This window comes from Galleria mellonella, unplaced genomic scaffold, assembly GCF_026898425.1.
Source record: "Galleria mellonella isolate WM207_F2 unplaced genomic scaffold, CSIRO_AGI_GalMel_v1 utg63, whole genome shotgun sequence".
Lineage (NCBI taxonomy): Eukaryota > Metazoa > Arthropoda > Insecta > Lepidoptera > Pyralidae > Galleria > Galleria mellonella.
Genome location: NW_026442130.1, coordinates 3,446,291 through 3,459,930, shown reverse-complemented (window position 1 = coordinate 3,459,930; position 13,640 = coordinate 3,446,291). Strand labels below are relative to the sequence as shown.

General features: G+C 32.5%; 3 protein-coding genes across 5 annotated transcripts in view; 1 reads left to right on the top strand and 2 right to left on the bottom strand.

Annotated features, from left to right (window-relative positions):
- LOC113520068 (hemicentin-2-like) overlaps window positions 1-13,640 on the bottom strand; it is a 358,904-nt gene that overhangs the window by 213,108 nt on the left and 132,156 nt on the right. The window lies entirely within an intron of this gene.
- LOC113519340 (synaptic vesicle glycoprotein 2B-like) overlaps window positions 1-13,640 on the top strand; it is a 35,825-nt gene that overhangs the window by 2,646 nt on the left and 19,539 nt on the right. Inside the window, exons 1-2 of one of the 2 annotated variants that reach the window (XM_052899976.1) lie at window positions 2,838-2,932; window positions 9,798-10,028. In XM_052899976.1, the coding sequence (XP_052755936.1) occupies window positions 2,920-2,932; window positions 9,798-10,028 (244 nt within the window). In that variant the 5' untranslated portion in view covers window positions 2,838-2,919. Of the gene's footprint in view, window positions 1-2,837; window positions 2,933-9,797; window positions 10,029-13,640 lie in introns of those variants that run through there. The other variant, XM_052899975.1, reaches the window with a different exon arrangement.
- LOC113512777 (uncharacterized) lies at window positions 3,616-4,662 on the bottom strand. Its single transcript, XM_026896693.3, has one exon. It carries the CDS (start codon window positions 4,586-4,588, stop codon window positions 3,752-3,754), a length of 837 nt encoding a protein of 278 aa, XP_026752494.1. The 5' UTR covers window positions 4,589-4,662; the 3' UTR covers window positions 3,616-3,751.

Genomic DNA, 13,640 nt, shown 5'->3' with positions numbered 1-13,640 from the left:
TGCTTATTTCCTATATTGTATAATGCAAATAAAGTATACTCATTCATTCATTCAAATAATTACAAGATTATACTGAAAAAATAATAGGAGCTTCTAAAAATATCTCTTCCAGGTAATTTTATTATATTGAGGAGTAATTTTAAACATCTCGATCGGACGGATGAAATTCTTTTGATTTTTAGATAAATACAGAAATACAATTAATATACAGTGGTACCTCGATACACGAGTGCCCTAATATACGATTATTTTGAGATACAAGCCATCGAGCGACAAATATTTTGCTTTGAGATGAGAACAAGATTTGAGATACGAAGAATCGCACACTACACTGTTTCACACGACCCCATCATGCGGGTAGATGTTGGTATCTAACAGTTTCTCCCATCTCAGACTAACAACAACTAAGGTGGTTTTTGGGAGTACAAATTAATGGCATTTCAATTAATTTTAATGGAGAAAATTGCTTTGAGAATCGAGCAATTTGACATACGAGCAAGGTTATGGAAAGAATTAAACTCGTATGTCGAGGTACTATTGTACTAATATGAATATATTAATGTACATTTTAAATTACTGATGAATATTTAACATATACATACATAGGTATATATGTACAGATATGTACATATATCTACATGTGCATTATACTAAATTGTTTGCATAATAGTCGTCTGAACATGCACTTCAGTTCCACTTGCGTTTTTGTCATCAAGCGGCTGTGCACAGCTGTGATGAGTCCTCAGGAATGCTTGTGGTGTGTCATGAGCAGCTCAGAGTGTTTTGTGATATTTATTTATTTATTTATACTTTTGCATTAAAATATGTCTACAGGGCGGACTTAATGCCTGATGGCGTTCTCTACCAGTCAACTGTTACGCTAAACATAGAGAGTAAATGGCGGTGCATTGGTTTAACAACACATGATATCTATGGCGCTATTCATATCTATAGGCGATGGTAAACGGTTTTCATCTGTTGTTTTACAATTTCTGTTTATTTATTAAGTTAAATAAAAAGATACATATTTCATAATATAATAAATATATTAACTGCCGCAAGGAAATATAGTTCTTGAGTTAAATTGTGAGCAGTTAGCTTACTGGTTCAAATTAATTGAGACCAAATCCAAAATATATCTAATATCGCAGTACCACTATGGACATGGTTTTGTTGACGGTATAAATCGGCCACTGCTACTGGAGTTGTGATGAAATGCAATAGAGAACCCATGGTCCCTGTACTAAGACAAAGAGATGGACCTTGGGGTTTTAGTCGTTAGAAATCTGCTAGTATCCATTCGTATCACCGCAATGAGTGGGTCTCCATCATGCATTTCCTTATGTTAAGAGGATTTTGGTAAACAAATAAACTCAATCTCACGAGAATCACGCTACTCTCGTAGTGTGATTTCGAGATTGAGTTTTAAAATTGTCATGACACAAAACATTCTTGTAAGACATAATAGGGCGTAAATAACTATACCTGTTAAATTAGTCTACCTATATCTATGTGCAAGTATGTTTTACCGTGAGCTTGAATTACATATTTTTGTGAACTACATAGGTCTTATATTGTGGAAGTCCATATTACTGTTATTTGATTACAATTATTTTGTTTAATTCCGCTACCATTCGTATGTGTGTGACTGCCAACACTCGACGATTGACCACTACTATTATTACCAGAAGTTCCACAACATTCTACATTAAGTATTAATCTTCAACTGCCATTTTACTCACGCACGTGTTGTGATACGTATTTCACAGTGTTTTATTACTCGCAGTTTAGTATCTAATGGTTAACACAAGACTCCGAGCAGGGATCTAATAATTTATCTAAAGATACCTAGTTTAGAGGTGAAATACGTGTCGAAAAACGTGCGTGAAAAAAATGCCACTCGGAAATTGATGGCTAATATGAAAGGTTGTGGAATTTAAAATAGTAATAGTGGCGATCAATCTTCGAGTGTTGGCAGTTACACATATAATAATAGTAGCGGAATTAAACAAAATAATTCTAAACAAAAACTTGAATTTTATTACAATGTCTGACTCATTGTGTAATTAAAAAATAAAACAAAAAACTTATTACTTTTTGTTAAAATTAATTATTAATTAAGTATAATTATCATAAAAACATTATAATGCTGTTAGTTCTTATTCTGCAATACATTATTTGTTGCGATTTCCTGTAAATTGAGGAATACTCTAAAAAACGTATAATATCATAAAACCGTAACAAATTATTAGTATTAGAAGTGTTTAAAATAAATATATAAATATGAAAAGAATTGTCAAAAAGAGAAACCTTATATTGCACGTGTAGTTAATGTAACTTCAATTTGATCGCAATTAGATTACGTAAAAAAAAACATGCTTTAAGCATGACATTTCAGAATCGTTTTACTACGTCGTCTAAAGTTAATACAGCTCTCATGTGTTTTCACTCTCAAATAAGGTTTATTGCTCTCTTATCAGATGGATGATATGCATCATTTTGCGTCATACCATCATAAAAAAAGGTCTATATTTATCAGCTTTTAATATTTGTTAGATAAACAATTACTACTATATCGATAAAGATAGATAAAACATTATCAAAGACGGAAATTTAAAATGTATACAAAATTTGAGGCTGCAGCTACGTAATGATAGAATGTTAATGTTAGCGTATTAAGTTTTAATTTTAGGTCACCTACGATTTATTAATAAATTGATTTTTTATATGCTTTGTGGAACAATCGATTGTAATTAAATTCCTATTATAAAATCGTTAAGCGCAGTTTATAGCAAATACAATATAAATGTGGTAGTGTCTCTAATTGACAATTTGATATTTAATCAATTGAAAAAAAATATTGTTATAATTATAATTTTTAAATTAAATATACTGCAGTTATTGGTGTAAATTGTAAATATGAACATTGAAGGTAACTATTGTTTTCATTCTCAAATTTAATTAATAAAATTTTAAAATGTAATAACTTGGTAATAATACGAATTAAGTGTTGTGAACTTGGTTTGAAAAATTTTGTAATTTCGAGAATCTATTGACAAACGATGATTTTTTGACATCTCAGAAACTAATGAAAATAAATGTGTCGAATACAACGATAATGTGTATTGTGATTTCATCATATGACTGAGTATAATTAAGACATTAAGATTAAAACATTAAGAATAAATAACAACCTTTAACTGTCCACTGTTGAACATAAACCGGGTTTTGGGGGGTTTAGCCAGTAGTTGCTTGACAGGCGGATTGGCAACCGCAGTCAGGTTTTAGAGATGTTTTATGAGGGCTACTGCTGCCCATCCCTCGCCCTCCCTTTGTCGGCTTTTACGACACCCATGGGAAAGGAAAGGTTGGCCTATTCTATGCCGGGACACACGGCAATAAATAACTAGTGTTATTTACGGAAAGTATAGTATGTCATAATAGTGTTAATTAGCGTCATATCTAGGTTTCATTTTCGGTATGCTGCGTTAAATGATAACAAAAACGCTGTAGTCTCCTCTTCTAGTTGAAACGTCGAGTGAAATAAATACTTTACTTGCCATATCATGTTAACAATATATTTAATGAAAAAATTTAAAACTAACTACAGTGCTGTGTTTTATACATTACAATGTTAATTAGATGAAAGGATAAAGTAAAATTTAATACGTTATGCATATGATCCGGGACAAATTAAATTATTGTAAAAAATTTAAAAGTTATTCGAATTAGTAACAAAAATCAAATTTCTTTACAATATAACTTCCCATCTTGAATCTGTAGCACGTATCATATAATTTGGCAATTCTGCAAATTGTCGAAAACTCTCCGATCCGATACTGCTCAAGAGCTGGAATTTAGAGTCTTTTTTTGAAATGTATTCCTCTTTATATTTATTAAACCAATCATTGCTTCCAAATTGGTATTTATCTTTAAAATCCCTCTTAAATAGATCAGACCATAATCGTTCATTATCGATGACTACATGGATCCTTTTACAAGATTTAGAAAGTGCAATCACATCTTTTATTGGCAGTTTCATAATTATCTGATTCAAAACATCTTCAGGCAGACCCGATAGATTTGTACTTGGATAGTTGTGGTAGTTGAGTATACCACTTTTGATTGGATTCAATATTTTATCTTTAAACGTAAGAACCAATTCGTCCAAGTTGTAAAAGCTGGCTGGAATCCCCAAATCAGAACTAATTACGTAACTGCTAAGTTTCAAACAGATAGAATAAGTTTCTTTGTACAACTGGGGGATAGTTGCGTTGATTAAAATGGCATCGTTCAATGGACACGCAATTATCTTCAATGGAGTATCATTGAATCCATTTAATACGAATACAGATTCATACAAACCGATGTCTTTTTGTCTCATGCACAATAAATAGTCTTCTATGCTAATAACTTTCTTTCCAATTGCTTCTAATTGTATAAAATCATTTTCTTTCATTATAACAAGTAATAATGCGAATAACATGTCTTGTTTCAAATTGTTCGGTTTTATTAACGTTTCCATAATTTTCTTTATTGTTTGACAATACTGTTCGTGTATATTCCAACTTGTGTTTATTTTTTCCATCGTTCTCTATTGTAATGCTTCTCGTATATTCATGCATAAATTATGTGCTATATGCTAAATGATAAATTACATTATTAATATATAATGTCAACTTGACATCTGTTTCTTTTCAAACTAATTAAACGAGTTATCATATTTATTGCAAAAAAGAAGCATACAGTTTCACTATGAATATATACTAACATAAAAACTTAATCGTTAAAAAAATGCTATTAGGTAGACATTATTAAAGATTTTGTGTGACAATATAACTTATGGATATTATTTTAAAAAAAAGATTACTTTTTACAAATTAATTTGGAATATTTATAAGTCATATTAAATGTTAATCTAAATATATGAAAAGAGAAAGTTAGTGATCAAAGCATAGAAGTTGTTGGAGCCACAAGCTGGATACTTTATATATATATAGAATAGTTTTCAACCAAGTTCAAAAAAGGAGAAGGTTCTGAATTTGGCTGTATTTTTTATATTTATTACCACAGGTACAAACTGATTTCGAAAATTCTTTTTTATCTGAAAATGAAATTCCCAAAGAAATTTTAGTAAATTCGGTTCCGTTGTTTAGTTTTTAAATCTTATTAAAAAATTAAAAGGTTTGTCACAGTTGAAGTCGTTATTTTACGAATACACACACATATACACATGTATATCTATATATCTTTGTATATGTTTGTTTATACGTATATAATAGTGCGCCACCTTTCTCAATGTCCTCTACCCAAAGGTTGTCTGGAAGAGGTTGCTTAGCGATAAGGCCACCTTTTGTATCATTTCTCATTACTGTTAAACGCTATTACTATTCTATAAATGGTGCAATAAAATACATAAATATATATAATTTAGATGCATACTATATCTCTGTATCTTTCCTGGTATTAAATAAAAAACATTGAATCATAAACTACACATAACCCGCTGTGGTTTTTAGATAATAGTTTTCCATGGAATGCAGAAAACGCCAAAATTAGATTTTTGTTGTTGAATAAATAGTCTAAGAAAAGTATTATTCACACTGTGAACCCAAGACGAAAAGTGGAACTCAAACTATTATCCAAATGATAAATCATAAGTGAATGTCCGAGGAATTGTGTATACCTCCGGACGGCAATGATGAATTCATAAAACTAATGTCTATTCTAAGTCAACAGTCGAGACCGAGTTGATTAATGTCCCTAGAAGATTAATGTCTCAGAAAATTTGATCATAATAATCCAATTTATGTTGTAGTAATGTGATGTTTTTGGCAAAACTAACGAAACTTGAGAAATTTAATCAGTTTAACATATTCTCTTTTCATTAATACTATTTACCAGAGGGAGACTTTGTACAAATATCGATTGCTTGGGTACCTCTGTCCCATTCATGTTTCAACCGTGAAGCAGTTGTGTTTGCATGGCTGTATTTCGATTTGAAGGGTGGGATATGGCGTGAATTTACTGGGTACAGAGGAATAACATCAGAGTCCTCGGGAATGGCAACGCATGGGGGGTATCATGGGCGAAACAGTACACTCTGTTATGTCCATGGTACTGCTCATGTCTATATGCGACGGTTAACACTTTTCATCAGGTGGGCCGTCAGCTTGTTTGCCATTCTAAGTTGTATAAAAAAATAAAATAAAATAAAATAAACCAGTTTAATAATTAGGTTAAATGTTAAGAGGGCCTTTTATAATAATGACGAGAAAGATGAGGTTACATATTTACTTGATATGAAGAAAAGAGGCAACAATATTTTAGAACATTGTTGTAAAAAAAAAAAACATGTAGTAAATAGCTGTAGGGAATCAGCATGCAATGAATTATTAACTAATACATATATATGCGCAGAAATGGAATCATATAGTTATTAAAAAGGGCGTATTTGCGTCTCAAATTTTGGACTAAAGTACAAAAGAGCGATAAAGTAATTTATAACAAAGATAGATTGAGTAAAGATATTTAAAATAACCGCATCTGGGACTTGATATCAATAAAACGGTTTCTCGTTAATGGCTTACCGTGTACTACTTTCAATGCAGTAGCTAGGATTAGTTTTCAAATAAAGACACTTGAGTCGTATCTTACTATCTATGTGGCATTTTTTTTAATGGGTGATAATGGCATAGTTATCCCACCCGCGCTATCGGTATACATCGGCGAGGCACCAGTGAAGGATGACAGGTGATGATGAAAGCAGCTCAGTTAGCCCGTCGTGACGAATTCAATAAGAATTGTTCACGATGGTTTCCAGGGGAAACCACGTGGAGGTTCTATGTGGCATTAGTGTATTTAATTTGGATTAAAATTTATTTACAGTTTTTGTTCTCCCTGCTTTATATGATGTTATTTAAATAGCTTTATTAACCAAAATTTGTTGTGTGTGCCTTGGCGTAGAATGGGTCACCTCTTCCTCTACCGTGGGTGTCGTAAGAGGCGACTAAGGGAGGCCGAGGGATGGGCAGCAGCGTCCCTTTTAAAACATCTCTAAAAGCCTAACTGCAGTTGCCAACCTGCCTGCCAAGCGTGGCTACTACTGGCAGAACTTCCCTTATGGGGATGACTTATGTCTAGCAGTGGACAGTTAACGGTTGAAATAATAATTGATTAAAAGAAAATATGGTACAAAAAGGCGGGCTTAATGCTAGTTGTGTTAAGTTAACCTTTGGGATTAATAGCATTAAGCTAGTTGCTTTAAGTCAATCTTTGGGATGGAAAATGAATCACAAATGCGGTACTTTATTTTTATGCTGGCTTTATTTCACAATGTTGATGGTTTATCCATCAATCTAATATATAATTATTAGAATCAAAACAAATAAATAATTTTTATGTATGCTTCCATGTACTGTATTTTACGACTACCCTTCAAACCAAAACGGTCATAAAAGTACAATTACTTGGCGGTAAAAATACAAGTGTGATGAAAGAATATGTTATTACGCAAAATATAATTATGCAAAAGTATTTAAAAAAGACTCAGAAAAAAAAGATATGTTTATTTTAGCGTTTGTAGATATATTTGGACGAGTTTTGGATATTGATGTAATTTTTAATTATCTATTAGAATTTATATATTTTTGTATTGTATTGCAAAATCTTTATAGTACATAATTCACATTGAATACTGATAAATGATTTAATATACAATGGCGGACTTATCCCATAAAGGGATCTCTTATTTATTAATTTTGTGTGTGTGTGTGTGTGTGTGTGTGTGTGTGTGTGTGTGTGTGTGTGTGTGTGTGTGTGCGTGCTTGCGTGCGTGCGTGCGTGCGTGCGTGCGTGCGTGCGTGCGTGCGTGCGTGCGTACGTGCGTATATGTGTGTGTGTGTGTATGGGCTGATCACGACAACCGATAACCGATGGGGAAAAAAGGTTCTTGAGTGGCAATTCCGTATGGCCAAACGCAGTGTAGGACGACACTAGATGGAGTGATGACTTCAAATATATTGCAGGGAGTCAGTGGATACAGGTGGCTCAAGGCCGTTCCTTATGGCAGTCTGGGGAAGACTTATGTCTTATGGCTTATGGAAATAATGATGACGATGACAATTCTAATATAGTATCTTTAACGTTGATATTTTTGTTTTAACGTTGGAAGACATTGTCTGTCAGAGAGAATATTAAGTCATTTTTCTACAAATTAATAATAGCAAAGAAAGGTCAAAGTATTTCAAGAACTACTTTAATTATGTCTGTACATTTACATTCAGTTGATTTATTGCTCACTAAGTAATGAATATTATGACCTAATGGTGTACTATAATAACTTATAAACTTCAAAGGTCATAATTTGGAGGAATTGCTGATATTAAAAACTTTGTACAATAAAAGATACAGTCTACGTCTTGTTGCGTTAAATTAAAATATATCCTACGAAATATGTGCATGTTATATTGTCGAGTTTTCCTTTCACTACAATAGTGATTGGGGTCTGAAAGGTAGGAATTGCCAGTAAAAAGGATTAACAGACTTATTACCAGCCATTTATTTTATCTATTCTATCTCCTTGTGGTTCTTTTTGGAAACTATCATAATTATACACATAAATGTAAAATTAATTTGTATAAAAATGAAAATAATTGGAAACAGTAACTTGAGTTTCTTGTGGGTCCTACTAAACAGATAACAACATTCCGAACCCAGCAATAGAATCTTAAATAATGAAGATTTAATAGAGCTTGTAAAAAAGGCTATTTGAATAAACACTATTTTTATTTTATTATATTAATTTCTGATTATTTCTCATTATGGGGTTATTGGCCTGACTTTATGTTTTCCTATCATCTTTCATTAAATTGATATAAATATATAAGCGTGGGTGGGGTTTCCATTCTGTTGTCATCGCCTTGATACATCGATCGAGGAGTTTGGAGCAAATTTTTTGTAAGTAAAATTTTTAATGAAAAATTTTACTACCATATGCATTAAGTTGTAAATATTTATCATTATAAACAAAAATACATAAATAATAACATAGCATATTAATAAAATAATGAACATATTGAATTTTGAAATGAGATTTCAGACGTGTATAAATTGAATGCAAAATATTTAAACTAGAAAGTGTGCTCGTATTTATACAAGAAATAAGAGATTTATTTATTTTATTGTTGACCAATAACTATCATGTTTTATATTGTATTCTATTTATTTGTGTAAGCTTTACTTATGTCATAAATTAGGGAATGTCTAACTAGTTTTGAAATCAATAGGAGCCCTTATTTATGAGCGCGGTTCACGGCTGTGTCACGAACACCACCGTGCAACCAGCGTGCTGTTCGAATTAATGAAAACTGTTTCCTTTAGAGAAAAATACAGATTATAAAGATTAACAATATGTACACAAACAAAATTAATAATTAATTATATACACTTAATTATATCACAGCAAGATAAAGAGGTAACAAAGAGCGGTCTTAGCGTTTGTTATTTTATATATTTATATAATATATCTATTTTATATGTATTATATAATACATCTATTTTATATTAATTTTAAAAATAAACAGAGTTTGGAGGCACGAAACTCTGTCAAACTATTTATAATTACTATTCTCCATTCAAAGGTTGCCTGAAAGAGATCGCTCTTAGCGATAAAGTCACCTATTGTTTTCTTAGTGTAATATTTTCTCGTAATTGTTTGTATTTATAATAACTTTACTATTGTAATCTTATGAAGGAAACAATAAAGAGTATCTATCTATTTATTATTTATTTCACAGATCGAGACTATGTAGACGCGAAAGAAGAAACTCCAATAAAACAGATAAACGACGCCCTCAGAGCTTGTGAATTTGGTCGGTTCAACATTCAATTGTTATTGACGACTCTAACAGGTTTCATAGCTGGAGTTGCTGTCAGTAACACCACATCGTATCTGTTACCAAGTGCCGAATGTGATCTCAATATGAGCCTGCTGCAGAAAGGATTTTTGAATGCTGCACCTTATTCAGGTATTTATTTTTTTCTTTTGGATCTTTAACCGCAACTTCGTGTGAGCGGGATTTATTAACTGACCAGGATAAAAAGTGACCTATGATTTTTGATAGTACATGTGTATATGTAAATTTTATAGTGATCGGTTAAGTCGTTTAGCCTTTAGTTTAGTTTAAGTTAACAAACAAACAAACAGACTTGTAGGTTTACACTATAAGTAAGAATTTTCATTCGGTCGGTTTCAAAATGGAACACTCCATTTTGATTAATCATTTCGATTGTATTTTTAACCAACTTTAAAAGAGGTGAGATTTTTATTTCAATGATATTTTTTTTAAATTAATTACCTTATAACTCAGTTATAAACCGTTTAGGAAAATTCTTTTACATATAAAAAGGATATAATTTTAAATTGATTTTATAGAAATTTTAACAAAATCAGTTAAGTAGTTTAATTTTTAAATATAATTAACTGGATTTTTTAAATTAAAGTAATTTATTTTCGCATGATTGAAATAGATGTTTTTTTTTCTTAAATTATGTGTGTGTTAAGACAAATAATTCAAGAAAAAGGTTTTCGATAATTTTAAATCAATTTTAGATTCTATTTCCAATTTTTGTTATATTTGAATTCCTTAAATTCTAGAATTTATTACATTATACAATTTAAATTTTGTCGTGATTGTTATAACATTTTGAAACTTAGTACAGTTTAAATAAGCCTAACATAGTGAAGTGATAATTTGTTCAATATATACAATCCAATTATTATTTTAACAAGTATAGCAGTAGAGCAAAGTGTAAACTTTGCAGACGTATTTACAGACAATGGGAAGGTTACTTCTATTTTACATAAATCAGTATTAATTTTAACTTTTACAAATACATATATTATACAAAAAATAAAACGTTCATACGTTGCTTTACATATTTATTTATTTAAACTTTAATGCGCAGAAAACTATGTAAATATGGCGTTCTTAACACCGAACGGTATTAAGTTAACCATTGGACAAACCGAGAAATAAGTAGGCGCATTATAAATTGAGAAAATATAAAAAGTAATACTTAATATATTCATATAACATAAACATATTATTAGACTAATATAAACATACACATAATATATTAAATAAATAAATAAATACATACATAAATGGACGTGTTAGTCCCGGCAAAGAATAGGCCACCGCTTCTTTACCCGTGGGTGTGTAAGAGGCGATTATAGGAGGTCGAGGGATGGGCAGCAGCGTCTCTTTTAAAACATCTCTAAAGCCTAATTACGGTTGCCAATCCGCCTGCCAAGCGTGACAACTACTGGCAAAACCCCCAGGGAGGAGGCTTTTGTTCAGCAGTGGACAATTATAGACTGATATGATGATACATACATAAATAAATACATAAATTATACTATTACAAACAATTAACTGTATTAGAAGAGCAAATTAAACGATCTACGACTCAAACATTTAATGAGTAACCAGCAAGATTAAGTTCATATCTATATTACATATGTATAATTAAATTGTAAAATATGAAATATTTAAGAATAAATAAAGCTTGTGTCCTTAAAAAAACCGCTTCAATTGTGACAAAACCAGTTATTTCGATTATAAACTAAACTATTAATAAATTTAAATTTTTGCTGATTAGAAAGCCATTTCTGTGTCAGGTCGAGAATTTTTCACCTTACCCTCATACAAATACATAGTACTATAGTTCTTGTATGTTGGAAGGAACCGGCTTACAAAACACAAGTTACCCTAATTTCTATGCCAGGCCAAAAAATATGTAACAGTGAAATTCAAATAAACTTATTACCACGCATTTTAAGTCGCAGGCAAAAGTTGGTGATAGTATGAAATGTTATTAAAATAATAAGAATGTTGATATAGCTGTTATTGAAGTCGAATCGAAGAACAACAAAGATGCTCGTGGTCATAATTATGGGATATAATTCATGGGTATTGTTTTGTAGCTGAAGTTTACCACTAAACAACAATTCAGGTGCTCCGTCTCTTTGTTTGCCGTCTCTAAACGCGTAAACGTTCCGTTTGACAAATATTTGCAACGCTTCATTCATAACAGGCGTTACGTATTTGTTCATTAAATTTTCGTTTCGGTAAACATTTATAACAATAGTTATTTGCGTGTAGATAAGACATTTATTTAGTTTTTCTTTTATTTATTTTTTTAGATTTATATGTTACTCTCTATTTTCATTTAAGAGTTTCCTGTTATCGTTGTAGCTCTATTTTAGGCCATATCATTGACCTCTCTATACGACATGACACCTAGTGTTTCTTTTATTTATAAGATGACCAACTATACTCATTTACTGAGTTTTGTACTCTTTTTTCACAAACCGTACTCTTTTCAAATCCTGTACTCTGAAAGTACTCAACTCTGAAACTCTGAAAGTATTTTTTTTTTTACAACACAGGGGGCAAACGAGCATGCGGCACACCTGATGGTAAGTGACTACCGCCGCCCATGATCACCCACAACACCAGCGGCATTGCAGGTGTGCTGCCGGCCTTTTAAAAAGGAATATACTCTTTTCTTGAAGGTTATGTTGTCGTATCGGTTCGGAAATACTGCTGCTGGAAGTTGATTCCAAAGAATGGTTGTGCGTGGAAGAAAGTGCCTTGAAAAACGCACGGTGGAAGACCGCCACTCGTCCAGATGATTGGGATGAAACTTTAGTTTGTGGCGGGTTGTACGGTGGTGAAAATCAGCAGCAGGTATCAATCCGAACAATTCCTCAGAACACTCCCCATGATAAATTCGGTAGAAGATGCACAGAGATGCAACATCTCTGCGCAGTTTCAGTGGGTCGAGTCGGACAGTAAGGCGTTGACTATCGATAATTCGAGCCGCCCGACTTTGAATGCGGTCTAACGGAAGGAGTTGGTACTGTGGCGCTCCTGCCCACAGGTGAGAACAGTATTCCATATGCGGCCTGACTTGGGCTTTATATAATTTCAGGCGGTGTTCTGGCATGAAATATCGTCTCACCCTATTGAGTACTCCTAACTTTTTGGAAGCTATCTTAGCCTTCTCCTCCAGATGACCGCAAAACTGGACGTCGCAAGATATATCAACGCCCAGAATTCCTAGACTCGACTTTTTATCAAGGGAAGTGCCCTGAAAGTGAGGAGATACGACAAACGGCGTCTTTTTTGCGGTAAACGCGCAGACTTGTGTCTTTTTGGGGTTAAATTGGACAAGATTTTGTTCACCCCAGATCGAAACTTGATGGAGTGAAGTTTCGATTTCAGACACAAGTCTATTCCGGCACTCATCGGTATGTGCCCGCGAGATCTTTGCATGACCGGTATATAATGTATCTCCTGTACTGTCGTCTGCATAGCAATGAATATTACTTATCTGTAACATATCATTGATATGCAGAAGAAACAGAGTCGGAGATAGTACACAGCCTTGCGGGACACCAGCATTCAAAGGTTTTAAATCAGAGCATGCTCCGTCGACTACGACCTTAATGCTACGTTCCTTGAGAAAACTGGCGACCCAAATGCACAGTCTCGCAGGCAACCCAAATGAAGGTAGCTTTGAAAGCAGCGCTCTATGCCACACCCGATCAAAGGCCTTCGCGATATCCAGAC

Coding starts and splice junctions, on each gene's coding strand:
- LOC113512777 (XM_026896693.3), bottom strand. CDS start 4,588: ATGGAAAAAATAAACACAAGTTGGAATATACACGAACAGTATTGTCAA.